This window comes from Callorhinus ursinus, unplaced genomic scaffold (genome assembly GCF_003265705.2).
Source record: "Callorhinus ursinus isolate GAN/ISIS: 27379988/994484 unplaced genomic scaffold, GSC_fseal_2.0 scaffold4, whole genome shotgun sequence".
Classification (NCBI taxonomy): domain Eukaryota; kingdom Metazoa; phylum Chordata; class Mammalia; order Carnivora; family Otariidae; genus Callorhinus; species Callorhinus ursinus.
The window spans coordinates 2,214,574-2,231,009 of record NW_027397066.1 but is presented as its reverse complement, the minus strand read 5'-3'; the positions used below and the strand labels follow the sequence as shown (position 1 = coordinate 2,231,009).

Here is a 16,436-nt window from a genome sequence, read left to right as displayed (position 1 = left end):
GGAAGGGGGATAGAGCCTTGGAAGCTGGGAGGGACCATCGGAGGCCTCGGAATTGTATCACAGAGCAGACAAATTTGGGAAGCTGAAGTCGCCCCCATCAAATGTTGACAGCAACTGAAGTGAGACGCCAGCCACAGCAGACAAACGCCCCACCACGGTCCCAGTGCAGGGCAAGGGGTGCTGTAGCTCCTGAGGGCAGGGGCGCAGGGCTGCCATAGAACCCGGGGGAGGTCCGTGCGCTTGGTCACACTGCTACCCCAAGGACAGGGACTAAGCTGCCGTGTCGCCTGTCTGGCACCCACCGTGGTGTGGGCTCTGGGGCCGCTCTGCCGACGGGCAGGAACCCACGGGACTGGAGTGGACGCGGTCACGGTACCCTGCCAGAGCAGCCCGCTGCCTGGGGGTGTGGCCTGTGCCACAACACCCACCACCACGGCTCCCGAGCAGGAGCCCGCCCAGAGCTAAGAAGCACGGCGCCCCATTCAGCAGAGTAGGCAAGACTTCGGGGAGCCGCGAGGACTTCAAGCAGAATGACTTTGAAACTCAAACGGATGGGCCAGGAGCCCGGGAGCCCGGGAGCTGGCAAGGCCCCGAGGGGAGCTCAGCGGCCAGGTCCCAGCCCACGTGAGCACCCCAGGCCTGCACCAGCCCTCCCCACCCCACAGGGCCCCAGACACACGTGGAGCCAGAGACTCAACGCCCAAGCCACGTGGCCCTGGCACAACCAGATGGCGTCACAAGCAGCTCATGTCTGCGGGGCCCTCCTGGGATGCACCCAGCCCGCTCTCTCCCCAGGGCGTGGGCCAGCGTCCCCGGCGGGGCTTCCCCGCGAGCAAGCATGCCTCATACAGCAGCACGTGGTGTCATTTCCCTTTAATTCAGATACACAACGTTTGCAGCAGTTTAAAAACTTAAATACACATCGCATGTCAGTCCTTCCCTCTCCTCTTGGAAGCAGACAGTCAGGTCCGGGCCAGGGCTCCGGGACGTGCCCCTCACAGCCTTGCTGGCCCCTGCGTGGGGTGGCGGTGGTGGGCGGCGCGGCAGGAGCACACGACCTGCCGACAGACGCTCGGCTGCAGTGCCCAGGAGTGAGTGTGCACAGGTGGCCCCACTCAGAGCCCAACCACGTGCGGCAGGTCCACAACAGCCACCATCCTCCGGCACCGGCGGTCACCACCCTGTTTGCACAGGGAAACGGCAGTGACTGTCCAGGGCCAGGTGCTCCCAGAGGCACTCGGGTCAGAGGGAGGGGGTTCCTTCAGCTGCATTAAAAGTGACGGGTGCGCAGGGGAAAGTGACCCCTGAACCTTCCAGGCCAGCAGCACCAGCACAGCCCTCCTGAGCTCTCCAGCAAGGCCGCTCCCCTGCTGCTGCCCCCCTGCCCCACACACAGAACCACCCCACGGTCACACGGCCGGCAGCCATGGCTTCGAGGGCTCACTGCAGAGGGAAGGACACAACACAAAGTGAGGACGTATGCTGGGAAGGATGCTCACAGTATCAAGAGGAAATGAACCCCACTCCCCCCAAATGCCAGAGAACCCCGCCCCTGCAGCCCCCGTGGCAGAAGGAAGCTTTGGCTACACGACGGCCAAGAGCAGTTCTTGCTGGTCAGAGTCTGTTCCAACAGAACCCACAACAAGGGCTTGCTGCAGCTCCCGGGAGAAGCCGCCCGGGGTCCTGAGGACTTGGGAGTGACACCCGCAATGGGGCGGGCCTCAGTGTGGTTGGGGGTCCTCTAAGAGGCAGAGCCTTCTCGTGCTACATTCGGGGTGTCTGGAGGGGTCAGCCACATTCATCCTCCGGGAAAGATCCATTTGCTGGCAAAAATAGCGTGGGAGGAGTGGGTACTGGCAGCCCACAGCGGGGCAACAGGGTAGGGAGGCACGTTTCTGGGGAAGGCACGTGCATCACCCTGGTTTCACTCAAGTCTGTGCTCAAAGTGTCGGCAGCAAAACAACCCCCCCCCTCTGCAAACAAACCTGCCAAATTAGCATTTTCAACATTTGGATGATACGACTGCTGCTTGCCACAGACTTCTAGGAACTGGATAAAGTCTTAATTCCTTGTGCAGAGAGCTGGCAAGGTGGATGGACCCTTTTCTCAGTAGGATTTTAATGAGCAATGACACAGTTCCTAGACATCCCTGCCATGCAGCCGACTCCCCGTGGCACGGCTAAGAAAAGCCGACTTCTGCAAAGAACTGACGCGGCCATTCTTGGTAGCCTTGCGTATTTGCATACTGAGATATACGTGTAATTATAGATCTGCGCATAGGCACACACACATCTCCTCTCCCTGCCTAAAGAACTTCACTCACCAACTCCTATCCATCTCTGAGCACACAGGCCAGTCTCTGGGTCGGCACCTACGGCCAGAGCTGGGCTCCAGGCCCCCTTGTTAAGACCATTTCGGGTCAATGGCAAACAAGGGAAGACCAATGATGCTTGCAGGTGAGCCCAGTGATATGGATCCTAAGGGGAATGGTTCCAAACCTCACATTCACAGTGTTACTTCCTACAGATGTAAACTCCTCAGCAGGAACAGCACGTGGCCTGGGGTGCTCAGAGCTATGGAGGTGATGGTGGGGGGATGGAGCACTTTCCTGCGCTCACAAACATGCTAGCAGGCTTTTCATGGGAAACGGCAGGATGAGAAATGGGAGCCCAGCGGGGGTGGGGGACGATGGTGACTTACTTTCCGTTAAGGTTCCCTTCCGGTCCTGCTCAGACATGGGACCCAGTTCTACCACTCACGCCCTGGCTCAGTGGGGCCTCAGTGGGGGCTGGTGGGAAAACCCTGCACCCCAGTAGGTCCCAAACCGCTGCAGCAGGAAAGGGCAGGAAGGAAATGGCAGCTCTGGGGCAGGGGGTCAGCTTGGGGGTCTCCAGGCAGTTTGGTGTGAGCCCCGCAGGGCTGTGTGCACTGCGGTGGGATGTCAGGCCCATACTGGCCAGACGTCAGGGTAACTAACCAGGCACCAAGACTCCTTTGCAGACCCTGGGAAAGGGCTTCAAGTTTATCTCCACTTACCACATGAAATACCCAAAATGCTGCCTGCGCTTGAACTCACGACCAAACTGACCGGCATGGCAGTCATCACGTGACCGGCCCGCCTCTGGGGGCCAAGAAGGCAGAGTGCCCGCCAGCATCGTCAGACGGCAAGCACAGCCCCACTCGTAGGCATGCCACAGGCTCTGCCCAGTAGAGGTCAACCCAAACGTCCAGGCCTCATCTGCACCGGACGATTTGGCTACTTTGGGCTGGAAACAGAAAGCTGGTCTGGTGGCCTGGGTCTAGGGTAGAAGCAGCAGCTCTGAGGGGCCACAGGCCGTCCAGTCGCTGCCCAGTCCTGTTCCTGCCTGCTCCAACCGAGCCCCATCGTGGGTCCAGTGGGCATAGATCCACACCCTCCCGAAAAGAGGCCCAGTGTACGGGCTGAGCAGGAAAGGAGATGGAGGAGGTGCCGGGGTCCTTCTCTAATGGTTGCCAAGACACCAAACTTTGCTCTTGACCAAGAGGGGTGCAGACAAAGGTAACTCTATTACATGCCTGGCCCCTAACACACAAGAGAAATCACATGGGAAGACCCCAACGGCCTGTCAGCCCCTGGGCAGACTGCAGCCCAGTCTCTGCTCGGGACGGGACCGCAGGACATCCGGGCCGGCGTCGCTGGACACGACAGACTGCCGCAACCAAGTGGGCTGGCCTTGTCAGTGCAGTGCCAGTGGTCCTTCACTGGGGAGCGAAAGCTTTAGAGCGGTCCGTGCGGGAGGAGGAGGGTGCTGCGGGCGGGCCCGGAGAGGCACCGCCCATGCACGGGACAGGGGAGCGGGCACCTTCCAATCCTCAGAGGGGCTGTGTGAATTCCTGACCAAACCCCTGAACATTAAACATCCCTAAATTCTTATCACATGGGGACGCGTGAGAAAGGGTGGCGTGCGCCACAGAACATCGCTGGCGTGTTAAGAAGGAAGACAGGTGTCTGGTGCGACGAGCTCCGGGACAGAGAGCAGGGGGCGGCTGGGAGAGGACCGGCTCGGGGGGCTTCTGCAGGCGCTGTCGCATGCGGCACAGACTTGGCAATGCACATACTTTACACGGGCATAGAAAGTTACCTTAAAATTAATCTCTTTACTGATATAATTAAACTTTAAATCCTGAGAAGAAAACAGAGAAAGGGAAGTGTGGCGCTGGATGTCGCATTCCCAGCCCCCCCCAACCCGCACACCCCATGGCATTCCTGTCGGGGGGCCGGGTGTGGCCCTGACCCCCAGGCCAGAGCCCTGGGGAGTGCTCCTGAAAGCCTGCCGGCGCCACCTTCTGCCTGTGGGACAGCAGAGAGACCCGTGGCCAACCTGCAAGACCGAGGACTTCGTCCCGGACGCAAGAGCAGCTGTAGCCTGGTGACCACAGGCAGGTGGGCACTAAGAGGCCGGGAACAGCCGGTTAGCTGGCATTTCGCACTAGCTGCAGCACAGAGGGTTAGTGACCAGCGGCTCCTGCCCTCTGCAAGGACTCAGGCTCAACCCCACGTTACTGCGTATGGTCCCTGCACGCAGCCTCCCTGCCACAGAGCTCCTCTGCCACGTGGCAGAGCCGGACACCACCTGCCCGGCCATGGCGCGACTCGAGGGGAGGCCTGTGTGTGGAGCCACGCCGGCGTGGGCAGGCCCCCCCGGCTCTGGTGCTGCTGCCCCGTGGGCGCTCAGCACGTGGCGACCTTGTGGACGTTTCGCAAACAAGTCAGCAATCGATGATATGGGTTTCCTGGTGCCGCAACCACCTCAAACACGGACTGGAAGGCCCGGCGGTCCAGCTCCTCTTCTATCTGGTGTCTGTAAAAGTCCGTGGCCACCAGGCAGAAGAGGTTCACGTCCACCTGCTCCAGCTTGCCCATCCTGCTGATGACGTGGGGAAGGCTGGGAGAGGAGTTAAGGGAGCAAGGCCCGAGTGAAGGAAGAGTGGTCCCCCGTGCACACCTCTCTGTCCTCACCAGGCTGTCCTCCCCCGACATGTGTCTACAGACGGGCCCAGGGTGGGGGTGGGGGAGCCTGAGAGCCGAGGCCCGGGCACCTGGACTGTGCAGCCGCAGCGGCTGCCTCCCAGCTCGGCTCCTGCCGGCCAAGCTGGGCAGAGCCAGCGGGCGCTGCTGCGCTGGCTGGAAGCCCAGCCCTGGCCAGTGGGGCAGGGGGAGCAGGCAAGCTGGCTGCGGGAGCCCTGCAGCGAGGGTCTCCACTCCACAGCACTTACCTGGCCTGGCTCCCTGCACAGCACCGGCCGCTGATGCTCCCACCAGCCCTGCTCCCGCGGGGTGAGGGCAGAGCCATGGCCACCAGGCCCGGGTCCTCCCAGGCAAGGCTGAACGAGGCCTGCCGCCAGAACCCGGACAGCCGTCTGCTCAGACGTGCTGGTCTGTCTTGGGGGAAGACTGCCAGAGGAGAACATCCCCTTTTGGCAGCCAGCATTTTTGGGGTGGGAACTGGATCTTTACTTAAGCCTTTCACTCGAGAGGATGACACAAGGCACAATGGACCAGGAGTAATGAAAAGCAGCGTCAGCCACAGACCCAGCTGCATGGGGCCCGCGGGCGGGCGGGAGGAGGTCCACAGGGACATGCGGGAGCACCCCTCCCGGCCCGCCTCTCCTGGCGGTCCTGGTCAGTGTGGTAAACATTCGCCTTTCTGTTCCCTTACCAATGCTGCACTCTCTCGAGGCTTAAGGTAAATGTCATTTGACAGCCTGGCTTCCTTGTAAAGGTTAAGCTTCCAAAACTTTAACAGGAAATATGAACCCAGATGCTAAGAGAAGAGTCTGCAGGACTGATAAACAGGAGCTACGGCACTCTGGCCTGGACCCAGGGAAGGATACACAGCCGAGACCCATGGGCTGGTGGAAGCACTGATGAAGAAGCAGGAGAGGCTCCACACAGCCATAGCCACCGGGGTCCTCTGGGTGAAGTTGGAGAGGGACAGCATGACCCAGTCCCGGACCATGGATGACTGCCCGGTGGTGTGCAGAGTCTGGAAAACCTGGGGAAGACGAGAGGCTGGGTCAAGGGGTGCTGCTGGTTCTCAAAGGTGAGGAACTGGGCCCACAGGCAAGGCCACTGCGTCAGCACATCCACATGGTAAAAGGCATTCAGTCTGGAAAGTCTGGGTGGGTCTACCTCGGGGGCCTCCCCGGCCGCGTGACCCAGTGCCCTCACCTTATACACGACGGTGGCCATGAACTGAGGGTATGGCTGCTGGTTGGAGAGAAATTCTCCAATGACTTTGTTCATGACATCCTGGGGTGGGAAGAAGTCGTCTAAAAACTGAGGAAGGATCCGTGCCACCACTCTGGCTTCACAGGGGAAGCCTTTCCTGACCCTAAAAGGAGGGGACACAGGTCAGAGTCTGGCCCCAACCTGAGAGGGCCTGGCATCTGAAGCCAGTTGAGAGATGCCCTGGGTCCTAGAATGTGACCTGCAAGAGCAAACAGGTGACACCCCTCCCTTGCTGACCTCACTGGGGACCTGCAGATGAATGCACAGACCCGGGGCCCCCACCCCATGGGGGAGGCCGATGACTCAAGAGAGGGGTTTCTAAGTCATGTCAAGTAATAAGCAGAAAGGGTCTGAGATGGTGCTGTTAGAGATAAAAAAAAAAAAAAAACTCCCAAGAACGCTGTCCGTGACATGTTCGCTTCCGTCCACGTCCAAAGGCTCTCTGAACTTCCTCTCAGCTCCCCGTTCTGACACCACAGCACTGCAGCCAGTGAGGACCTTTCTTCTTCCCTGACGGGGGCCCGCACACACTCTTGCTGATGGCCCTCCGCCCCCGCAACTCTGGTCTGCACACTCCTGTGAGTGCACACAGAAGGGCCGTACGCTGCTGAAAGGCTCTGGAACTGGCCCAGAAACTGGACCTGTGCCCCCTCGCAGGTGTGCTCGGATGCCCGCCTGCAGATGACAGCTGTGGCCGAGCATGCACGAGGCTGCTGCCCTGGACGACGCCCACGGCTGAACGCGAACCCTGTCAACCCGGCTCCCGCACCAGGTGTGTGCAGCGCGATCAAGCTGCATGCCTGACGGCACTTGCTATAATCCTGGTTTGTTTGGTTAGCACTGGGGCACAGGGTCCACAAAGGCGGGGACTCAAGTGCAGGCTCCCTGCCTGCCACCCGGCTGTGGTCGAGCTTGACAGATCTGTGTGGAATGGAAGAAGGGCTGTAAACACTCATTTTAAGCGTCAACACAAACAGACTGCAATGCTTGGCTTCCACAACACCTCATCTGGCCCGAGTGGACGGACGGACAGCCTTGCTCAGTGCGCCCTTGTGAAAGCCACACGCTTCCTGCTGACCGAGCTATAAAGGGACAGGACAGGCTGAGCGGCACACAACGGGCCTCCCAAGGCCACAGACGCATCACGTCGCCTGCGCTGGGGCAGAACCCAGGGCCCTGTCCTGGGAAAGAGCCTGGCAAGGTGCCTAACCCATTTTCCAGAACTGGCAAGCCGAGCCAACTCTAGACATAAGTGCACACCATGGGGAGAGGCGGGGATTAATGACAAGCCCCCAGAGGCACTTTTGTTTACTGTCTACGCTAGTCCCGAAGCCATCGCTAATGCTGCTCAAAGGCTATGCTCCTCATGGCCCCGGGGGCGGGACCTCAAGGCTCTCCTCTTCCCCAAAGGCAGCAGTGTGTGATGGACGTCTTTGGGACTGCTCAGAACTCCATGCGCAGGACTCATCTCGTTAACAAGCCCCTCCTGATGCCTCCACACTGAGGGGTGCTGTCCCCCACCTTCACGAGACGGGCAAGGGCTTGGACTGGCCTCAGAGCTGGTCAACCCCAAGCTCCCGGGTGCTGGGGTCCAAGGACTGCCCGCCCCCGCAGAGCCCTGAATGAGGTGTGTGTGTGTGGTCAGGACGCAAGTGGGAAGCTGGTGGACCACAGGGGCAAGCCTGAGAGGAAAGCAGGTGCATGGGAAGAGCATCCCAGGGCAGTTAAGGGTAAAGTGGGGCTTCGTTTCTTACCTGTCAAAAAGAACAGACACACGCTCCATCGCGACAATCACTGACTCGCTGTCCGGGGCGGCAGGGCTGGGGTCTGAGGTTCTGCCCGGACTGATTTTCTCCTTCCCTGAAACAAATCCTTCTGTACGGTTACATGCTTTGAAGACTGTACCTTGAACTCACACAGGAGTTCAACAAACCCTGAGAGATGATGTGAAACCAGGTGAAGAGAGCTCTCAGCAGCCCAGGGCCCAGCCCAGGTACACAGGGTGCAGTGGTCAGTCTGCAGACCCCTTTGCAGTTACAGCAATGTGACCTTGAGCCAGTAACCCCATTCTCCAGACTCTGGGATCTCCCTCCAGCGCCAGTGAGGCCCTGTGGTCTGCGTCCCAAGAATGAGACTGCTCCTCACTCACTGAGACGGGAGGCCTGTGTGGCCTGCAGCTTGGCGGCACTGACCTGCCGGGCACAGGTGGGCCTGGGCCCCCGCAGCTCACCTGTATACATGCAGGTGAGCATCAGGCCCAAGGCGGCCATGGCCCGATGTGGGCTGTGCACATTCACTCTGTCCACACTCAGCTTGACCAGGGACTCTGCATCCAGACGGCACAGCTGTTCACACAGCAGGAGGCGTTCCAGGCCCCGCAGGACACAGTGGTAGATGATGGACGGGGTAGCTTCCTCACTTCCGGACAGCATCACCCCACACATCTGAACAAGAAGGAAGACTTTGGGTCAGGCCTCTGTCGCTCGTGCCTACTCCCTAAATCAAAGTGACCTGACCCTACCACCCGCAGGTGACTGTGCGCGCATACCCACTCCTGCTCCAGAGGAAGGCACCCAAGGCCACTCACCTGTATGATTGACGCAGAGAACTCTGGGCCCACATCCAGGGGATAGTTCTCGATCAGGTAGAAGGCGGTGGCACACATCACCAGCACATGCTGCTGGCTATGAATGTTCACGCAGCTGAAACCATGAGGTAAGGCCCAAGCTGACAGTGTGTGGTGTCCTCATGTCTCGGGGGTCTCAGTCCCCATCCCCATGGAAGGGTGACCCCACTCTGCCCTGGGCCACACAGAGAACCCCATGCGGCTGCTTGTACTCACTGGGCCACCCCTTTGAGGTTGGACAGGAGGTAGTCACTGATGACTGGGACGAGCTGCTTCGCCGTCTCATCCAGGAGGTCACACTCAAGCACGTAGAGAGCGCCGTGCAGGGCCCCGACCTTGCTGGGCAGGTGGCTGCTCCTCAGGGTACTCTCCAGTAGCCGGCTGACGGGCTCTGCCACAGCCTTATCCTAGAGCACAGGCACGGGGAACAGAAGCTAGCCCATGATGAACGGGGAGGCCAATGACGGGCTGGCCACACGCTACAGAGGAAGACCGTGTGCAGCAGGAGCTCCGCCGCAGGCCCGAGCCGCCCTCCGAGAGGCCCGCGCAGCACAGGTGTCCGGTCCTGGCCATCAGGAGCGTTCCCGGCTCCTCAGCTGTGCCTCCCCCGTCCAGGCCAACGCTGTGCTCGGTGACGACACCCCTTCCTCCTGGGGGTCTGCGGTTTGGGCCGAGCCAGGGAGAGGGGCCTGCGGGACCAGCCCCAGCGAGAGCCCTGCTCCGCGTCTCTAACGAGCTTCCCCAGCAGACAAGACCCCACACGTGTTGTCACGACGCGCTGCCGGGAACAGAGCGTGTCCCACCTGACTCCCCGGGAGAGGGTGCTGGAAGCTGGCACCTGCTTCCTCTGGACTTCGTCCCCCCCATTCCCCCCACCCCGTACCTTTTCCCTTCGCGGATTTTGCTCTGTATGGGTTCACTGGGATAAATCCCGGCCATGAGTATATATGAATCCTCCCAGCAAAAATCTGGGGTGGTCTTGGGGACCCTGGACAATAGTCTATGCTGACCTGGACTAAAACCTTACCTGTGTCCTTTTAGCACCCTAGACCTAGTGGGGCGCAGAACACAAACACTCCACGCACCGTCCTCCCTCAGGACTCTCTCCTTTTTGGAGAAGAGGCAGCCACAGAAAGCAGTGTGGAGGTGGGGGCAACCCCAGTGCTCAAGAGCCACCCCACCTGGGTAAGGTGGCTACTGCCGCCTGAGGGTCCCTGCGGGCCACCTGAGGGCCAATGTGCACACACCAGAGTGATGTGATGCCTTCCTAAGGACCCCCACCCGGGAGGCCAGTCCCCGCCTCAGCAAACACCAACAGGACCTGCTGTGAGGCAGGCACGTTTCCCAACACCGTGTAAGTATCTTGGCAGGAAAGGACCAGCTGTGGAGCCCCGTGGCCTGCACCAATGCACACACACCTCCACCTTCACGAGGGACGTCTGCGTGCATGTCAGGATAGGGAGAGCATGAACATGCGGCATCTTGCCTTAGGATCTTCTTAAAAAACGATTATTACTTAATTTACTGACAAGACATTTGTCTAGGGGGATCTGAGCCTGAGCACAAAAACACAATTATAATGAAAACGAACCCAGCAGCTAAAACCCCCCACAAAGACAAAAGGACCACTTCAAGTCCAGCTGCTTTCACATGTCTCTTGACACCCAGAGGGCACACACTTTGAAGTGACGTGCTCACGGGGGAAAGCCAACGGACTCATTGTTCCTGCTCCTCGACGGTGGCACCATGGCCAGTGGCCACCCAGGATGGAGGATACCTGCCCGGGCACTCGGGGTCAGAGGGACAAATTCAACAGGGGGGCATAGCTGGGAAGGGGCGAGAGTCGGCTCCGGGCCACAGACGCAGGCTCATACCTCTGCCACGTCCCGTGTGAGCTGGTCTTGTCCTCCGCTGCATCGGGCCACGTGCAGGGGACCTGCCGCAGCGCCAGGACACACAGGACTGCGTGGGGATGTGGGGGAGGCAGCCCCATGTGTAGGGTGGAGTTGTCTGCGGCCAACAGGAAGCTGGGCTCCCTAGTCACTGGCAGCGGCTACAGCCGAGAGCACAAGCCAGCTCTGTGCAGCCTGGAGACCAGTTACTTTCATCTGGTAGCAGAGCTCTGTCCCTCACCAGCTAACAAAGGCGGGGCCCGCGCACAAGCACTTTCATGTGCCCACATCACGTCTGGTGAGCAGGTACCACGTGGGGACGTACACACAGAAAACGGGTGCACGCCGCACTGGCCGAGTTCTCATCAACTGGATGCAGAGTAAGAAAGAACTCAAAAGTAGGCAGTGTGCCCTCCTGCCAAGAAAAGACCAGAGCACCCAGACCTAGGGAGAGGAGATGCAGGGTGTCTGGGGTAAAACGGCCCCCAGGAGGGAGGCTCTGTTGACAGGAAGCACAGGGGTCTGTGGGGGACCGTGGGAGACTGTGGAGGAGAAGCCAGTCACGTTTCCACCACCCACACCCCTGGCTCCTAGGGGGATGGGTCACCATGATGACCCAGAGCAAAGGGGTACAGGAGCCCTAAACCGAGGCTCACTCATGACAAACATGCTTCACAGTGACTCACGGAAAGGCAGGGATGACCTCCTACCCATGTTAGACCTTCCAAGGCCGAGGCTATGCCCACGGCATGCAGCCAACACAAGGCGGCCCCCACACCACCTCTCACTTACCATTCCCAGGACGGCAGCCGCCTTGCAGGTGGCAGGCACCAGGTACTGAATGAGAATCTCGTCTTCTGCAGGGTGCACCCTCCGCAGCTCTGTCAGCGTCAGATACATCATCTCAAACTGGGTGCGTTCGGTGAACAAGTCTGAGACTACTAGGAGCTGCAGACACAGGGCATTCGGTTAGGAAGTGAGCAATAAAGACCAAAATGCATGTGCTGACATCCACCAGACAATGAAATATGGGCATTCACAGGAGTCCTGACTGGGTACATAAACAGCCCACACCCGGTAACCTACAACAACAGTGTAAACAGACAACGTGAAGAATGACTGGTCATCGAGTATCTTCTTAAAAATGCCTCTGCATCTACACTGCCCACCGAGAGCTGGCGCCTGGACCTCAGTCACAACCGTGCGACACTAAGATCTCCAACTGCTATTCTGCAAAACACCAGGCCCCCCTGCAGTGTTGGGGACAGGCTCTCCAAAGCCCTGGAGAGAAAAATGGGCCACCATTTCCGAAATAAATGCTTGGATGATTCCCTGTCTCCCCAAAATGTTCAGTTCTCTGAGGCTCGCTTCTTCACATGACATCCAGAAATAAATGTCACCAGGCGTGCAGGCAGGAGCGCTGTCTCTCCTCAGAGGCCCGGGTTCAAAGCCAGCGGGGCTCAGCAAGTCACCGGCAGAAGCCATGCCGAAGGTGGACACAGCAGACACCGGCGGGCCTCCCGGGCCTCTCGCGATCAGAACTGCTTCCGGGGTAACACAGAGACCGTGTCTGCCTTTTTACTCTCGTTCTCTTCCGACCACAGGGCAGTGTCTTCTAGAAGTCCTTTGATATCAGACTGAATGCAAAGCAGACATGAGAATCCAACTCTCTTCCAATAAATCAGTCAAGAGATTTGCAAAAATGTAAAACAAGGCTCTTCTTACTAATTGTTTAAAAAGTGTTATTTTTAAACTAAAAGCATCATTGTTATTTTAGATAAATTAATAAATAAAAAAAGTAAGACCTTTATTACAGGTGCTTATAATTTACCGATTTTGGGGGGAAAAAATCAGGTTGTAAGCTTCTACTACAAATTAAAAATGAGGTTCTTAAAAATCTCACCTTGACCAGATATCTAATGATCTTAGAATCATAAAAGGCGTGTACTGACAAGAGCCGGACTCAAAACCACACACCTGCCGTTACTGGACAGAGGCACGTCGGGGACAGAGAACCAGAGCGTGCACACGGCAGAGACTTGCAGACGCTTCTAGCTGGCTGGTCCACGGGCAGGAAGCAGGGACGGAGGGTCCTGAGCTCCAAACTCTCACTCACTTCCCGCCATGTGATGGTAAAGACGCGAAGATGGCGTCTAACGAGGAACGATTTTTAAACCTCCACGACTGTGCTCCAGGTTCCGTAAACACTCACAGACCTAACCCTTGCACAAAGGCTCTTTGGGTCCTCAAACACACAGGAATCCGAGTGCGCAGTCTGAGAACGACCGCCCGCCCCCGAGCTTCTCGCAGGGCGTGTGGACTCGGGACTGTCTGCCCAGCTCTCATGTAACCAAGCCCTTGAGACGGACGTGGGTAAGCAGGGGGGCCTGGAGAGCCCTCACACAACGGGACGCCCCCACAGCAGTCCACTGGCCATGGGTCAGAAATGCACCAACGGCCCCTCTGTGGCTGCAGAAACACCACTTCATCCTCCTGCACGTGTGAGCTGCCGAGAGCGCCCTCCCGGGTCCCCAGAGACCTCGAACTGCGCGAGCGCGTGCGGGGCCTGTGCCGCGGCAGGTGTGTGAGCGCCGTGTGCCGCCAGGGCAACGGGGAAGGCAGACTTACAGATCGAACCACTTCGCTGATCAGGATGATGGGCGTCCTTCGGGCCGACCCTGACGGCAGGATCCAGCGACTGTACAGTTCGAGCAAAAACTGGGAACAGGAGTGGATATCGACCCCAGCCCGGTGCTTCCTGCAGAGCAGACCAGAGGGGCGGTCGCCCCACACACAAGATGAGAGGCTCGTTTCAAGAGGTACCCAAACAAATCAAATGACTGAGGGGAGACTTCAAAAAGCTTGAAATGAAAGGCAGAGGGGAAACCTGGAGTTGACGGGCGACGTGGGTGGTGACACGGGGGCGGGGACGTCGGCCTCCTCCTCCTCCTCCTCCTCCCACTCCTCCTCGCGCAGGGGCGTGATGCCGTTCCCCAGCCACACGGAGTGAATGGACACCTTCAGGAGACAGGGCCCCGGGCTCAGCGCTCGGCGTACACGTGTGGGTCCGGCCCCCGAGCTGCGGCCCCCTAGCCGATGCCTGCTTCTTGTGGAGACGGTGGCAAGGCTGCCGGAACAAGAGCCGACCCGCCCAGCAGGGCCCCTCCCCGCGCTCCCACACACGGGCTGGCAGGAGAGTCCTCTGACACGCGGCACGGACCGCACCCTCCCAGCCAGCAAGCACCCACTCCCACTCGGAACCAACAGCCATTTCCCCTTTGGATCCCACCAGCCGTGGGGGTCCTGGCCGTGGGCGGGCAGGCTGGAGGCAGCTGCCCAAAGGCTGCCACAGACGGAATATGAACCACCAAGCCTCAACGCCACCTTCGGGCCTCGAGAGGGGGTGGCCCCTCTGTTCCCCTCACTCCCCAACAGCCAGTGACGGCTCCGCACAGAGGGACGTGGGAGCCGGCTGGTCTCCGGACAGGACAGGGCAGGGTGAGGTCAGGGCTCCGCCCCCGATGGCTGGACATGAGCGCAGATGCTGAAGAAAGGACTCAGCTGGGCAAATGCCTCTGGACCCAGAAGGAGGCCGGGTGCCCCCGAGAGCCACAGTTGCTCATTCGCAGCCTGCTCCCCAGAAACCCACTTCTATAGGAACAACACTGAGCCCCCTCACCCTGATTTATCTCAGGGGCAGAAACTTCACTGCAAGGACAGCATGCATAGCCTGGCTGTGTCCCCTTGCGCACAGAGGAGTGTGTGTGAGCTGGAGCGAACAGCATGGAGCGGGCCTGGGGGCCCTGCTGCTGAAGCTGCTGCGGATGCCCTCAGGACAAACGAGTGTTTCCGACCCCTGCTGTGGCTAATGTCTGTCCCCTGAAACAAAAGCTAAAAAGAAAACAGTCCTGCATAACTGCTTTCTAAGTAAACCAGCAAGGTTGGAGAGGACACAGAAGTGGACAGAGCAGCCAGCAGGCTGCCCACGGGAGTCCCCTTCGCCCAGCACACACATGCTCATGGCTCCAGGAGCCATATCCCTGTCCTCCAGCTCCTCGACCTGCACTGTCACACGCGTGACTGTCCTGTCTCTCTCACAAGGACACGGAAACACACAGTTCAAAGTGACCCACCCAGGAAGCTGTCGACCTGGCACCCAGAGCCGGCCCATCAGCTGCACTGGGCTATCTGACCACACTTCCCTCTGAGCTGGCAGCTGGGACACTCGTGGCCAAATCCGTGGCCCCCTGGAGCAAGAGCCCTTCTGTGTGTTCACTCCACCCAAGCTGCTCATGCCTGGCTGTCTGACCCCCCAGACCTAAGCCTGACTCTCAGCATCTTCCTACACTTGCACTCACATCCTACGTACACAAGATATCTTAAATCTTCCTTGGAGTAGAGAATATAAATGAGGACAGATAAAAGAAAACTCTTAAAAAACCGCATGTAATTTTTCTGGATGCAGCCAATGGCCCAAATTCACGGCAGTCAAGAGAGAGCGAGGAAAGCAGGAAGACATGCCCTGGCTGCGCTGTGGCGGGGGAGACACTGACCTGGCCAAGCTTATAGCTCATGTTCCCCAGCTCCCGCTCGGGGTTGATCTGCAGCAGAAGCTTGTCGTGGCTGATGAGGGCACCTGCAGGGCGACAACACCATGAATGCTATCCTGCATGGAGCCTGCCCGACAGCACCCACCCCGGGCGGCAGGGTGGACAGCTCTGCAGAACCCCAAGGGTCTCTTGGGGTTTTCTCTGGCAGGGCCTGTGTGGCCAATTCTGAATTACCACTTTTTCTCTGTAACAAACCAGCTTCTGACTCTGCATGGGAATCGGCTGGGGGCTGAGCTGCAAAGGTATTAAGTCAGCAGCTGTAGATGAGGCGGTGGCCCCACAGGCACGCACTCTGGGGGCCCAGACAACAACGTCGGCAGGCGACACCTCCCGGGAACCTGCCCCGGTGTCCAGGCTGTCCAGCTGCGCCCACCAATGCCCCCACTCAACCCATCTTCTCCACAACCACTGTCTTTCACACCCTGTATACCCCAAACGACCCCCGCCCCCCAGCCAGAGATCCTGGCTAACCCTTCACCAGACCTAGCGTCAACGCACCCTCTCCCAGGACCCTTCCTGACTGCGTTCCCCTGGGGCGTTTGCACCTCTCCCAGTACCCACTTGCCCCGGCCTCCTGTGACAGTGAATGAGGCCACTTCTCTCTCCTAGGGGCAGAAGCTGCTCAGGGGACCCATGGCCATCGCAGTGCACACTCCTGAGCTTAGTCCAGCACTCCAGTAAATGTCTAGTGTCTGCACGTCCACACAGAACGCTCTCCAAGTAAGGCATTCAAGATGTTTAAAATCACAGGACCTAACAACTCCTAAAATAAACTAGGGAATCACAAAACCGCTGTGCTAAAATACTGTCTGTTCAACAAAAAAACATATGCATTTAAAAACAAACAAACAAAATTTCCTTCTTTTAAGCGAGGGTGACACACTCCAGTGCCCATTACAGGGCAGGCACACAGCCCGCAGGCCCAGACAGAACAGGTGCACCTGGCCAGCGGCAGATGCAGGGCCGGGGGAGGGAAGGGCCACTGGGGGCGGATGGCTCAGACCCAGGGATGCCCAGCCCCGGCGGGCTCTCAGAGA

General features: G+C 59.0%; 1 protein-coding gene across 4 annotated transcripts in view; it reads right to left on the bottom strand.

Moving 5' to 3' along the window:
* Positions 1 to 4,117: 4,117 nt before the first annotated feature.
* HTT (huntingtin) overlaps positions 4,118 to 16,436 on the bottom strand; it is a 133,570-nt gene continuing 121,251 nt past the window's right edge. For 3 of the 4 annotated variants that reach the window (XM_025887106.2, XM_073891348.1, XM_073891349.1), the window contains 11 exons: positions 15,343 to 15,425; positions 13,677 to 13,807; positions 13,418 to 13,547; positions 11,582 to 11,737; positions 9,114 to 9,304; positions 8,859 to 8,973; positions 8,502 to 8,715; positions 8,026 to 8,131; positions 6,212 to 6,374; positions 5,875 to 6,035; positions 4,118 to 4,925 (listed from right to left, as the gene is read on the bottom strand). In XM_025887106.2, coding sequence (XP_025742891.1) covers positions 4,712 to 4,925; positions 5,875 to 6,035; positions 6,212 to 6,374; positions 8,026 to 8,131; positions 8,502 to 8,715; positions 8,859 to 8,973; positions 9,114 to 9,304; positions 11,582 to 11,737; positions 13,418 to 13,547; positions 13,677 to 13,807; positions 15,343 to 15,425 — 1,664 coding nt within the window. In that variant the 3' untranslated portion in view covers positions 4,118 to 4,711. Of the gene's footprint in view, positions 4,926 to 5,874; positions 6,036 to 6,211; positions 6,375 to 8,025; positions 8,132 to 8,501; positions 8,716 to 8,858; positions 8,974 to 9,113; positions 9,305 to 11,581; positions 11,738 to 13,417; positions 13,548 to 13,676; positions 13,808 to 15,342; positions 15,426 to 16,436 lie in introns of those variants that run through there. The other variant, XR_012377823.1, reaches the window with a different exon arrangement.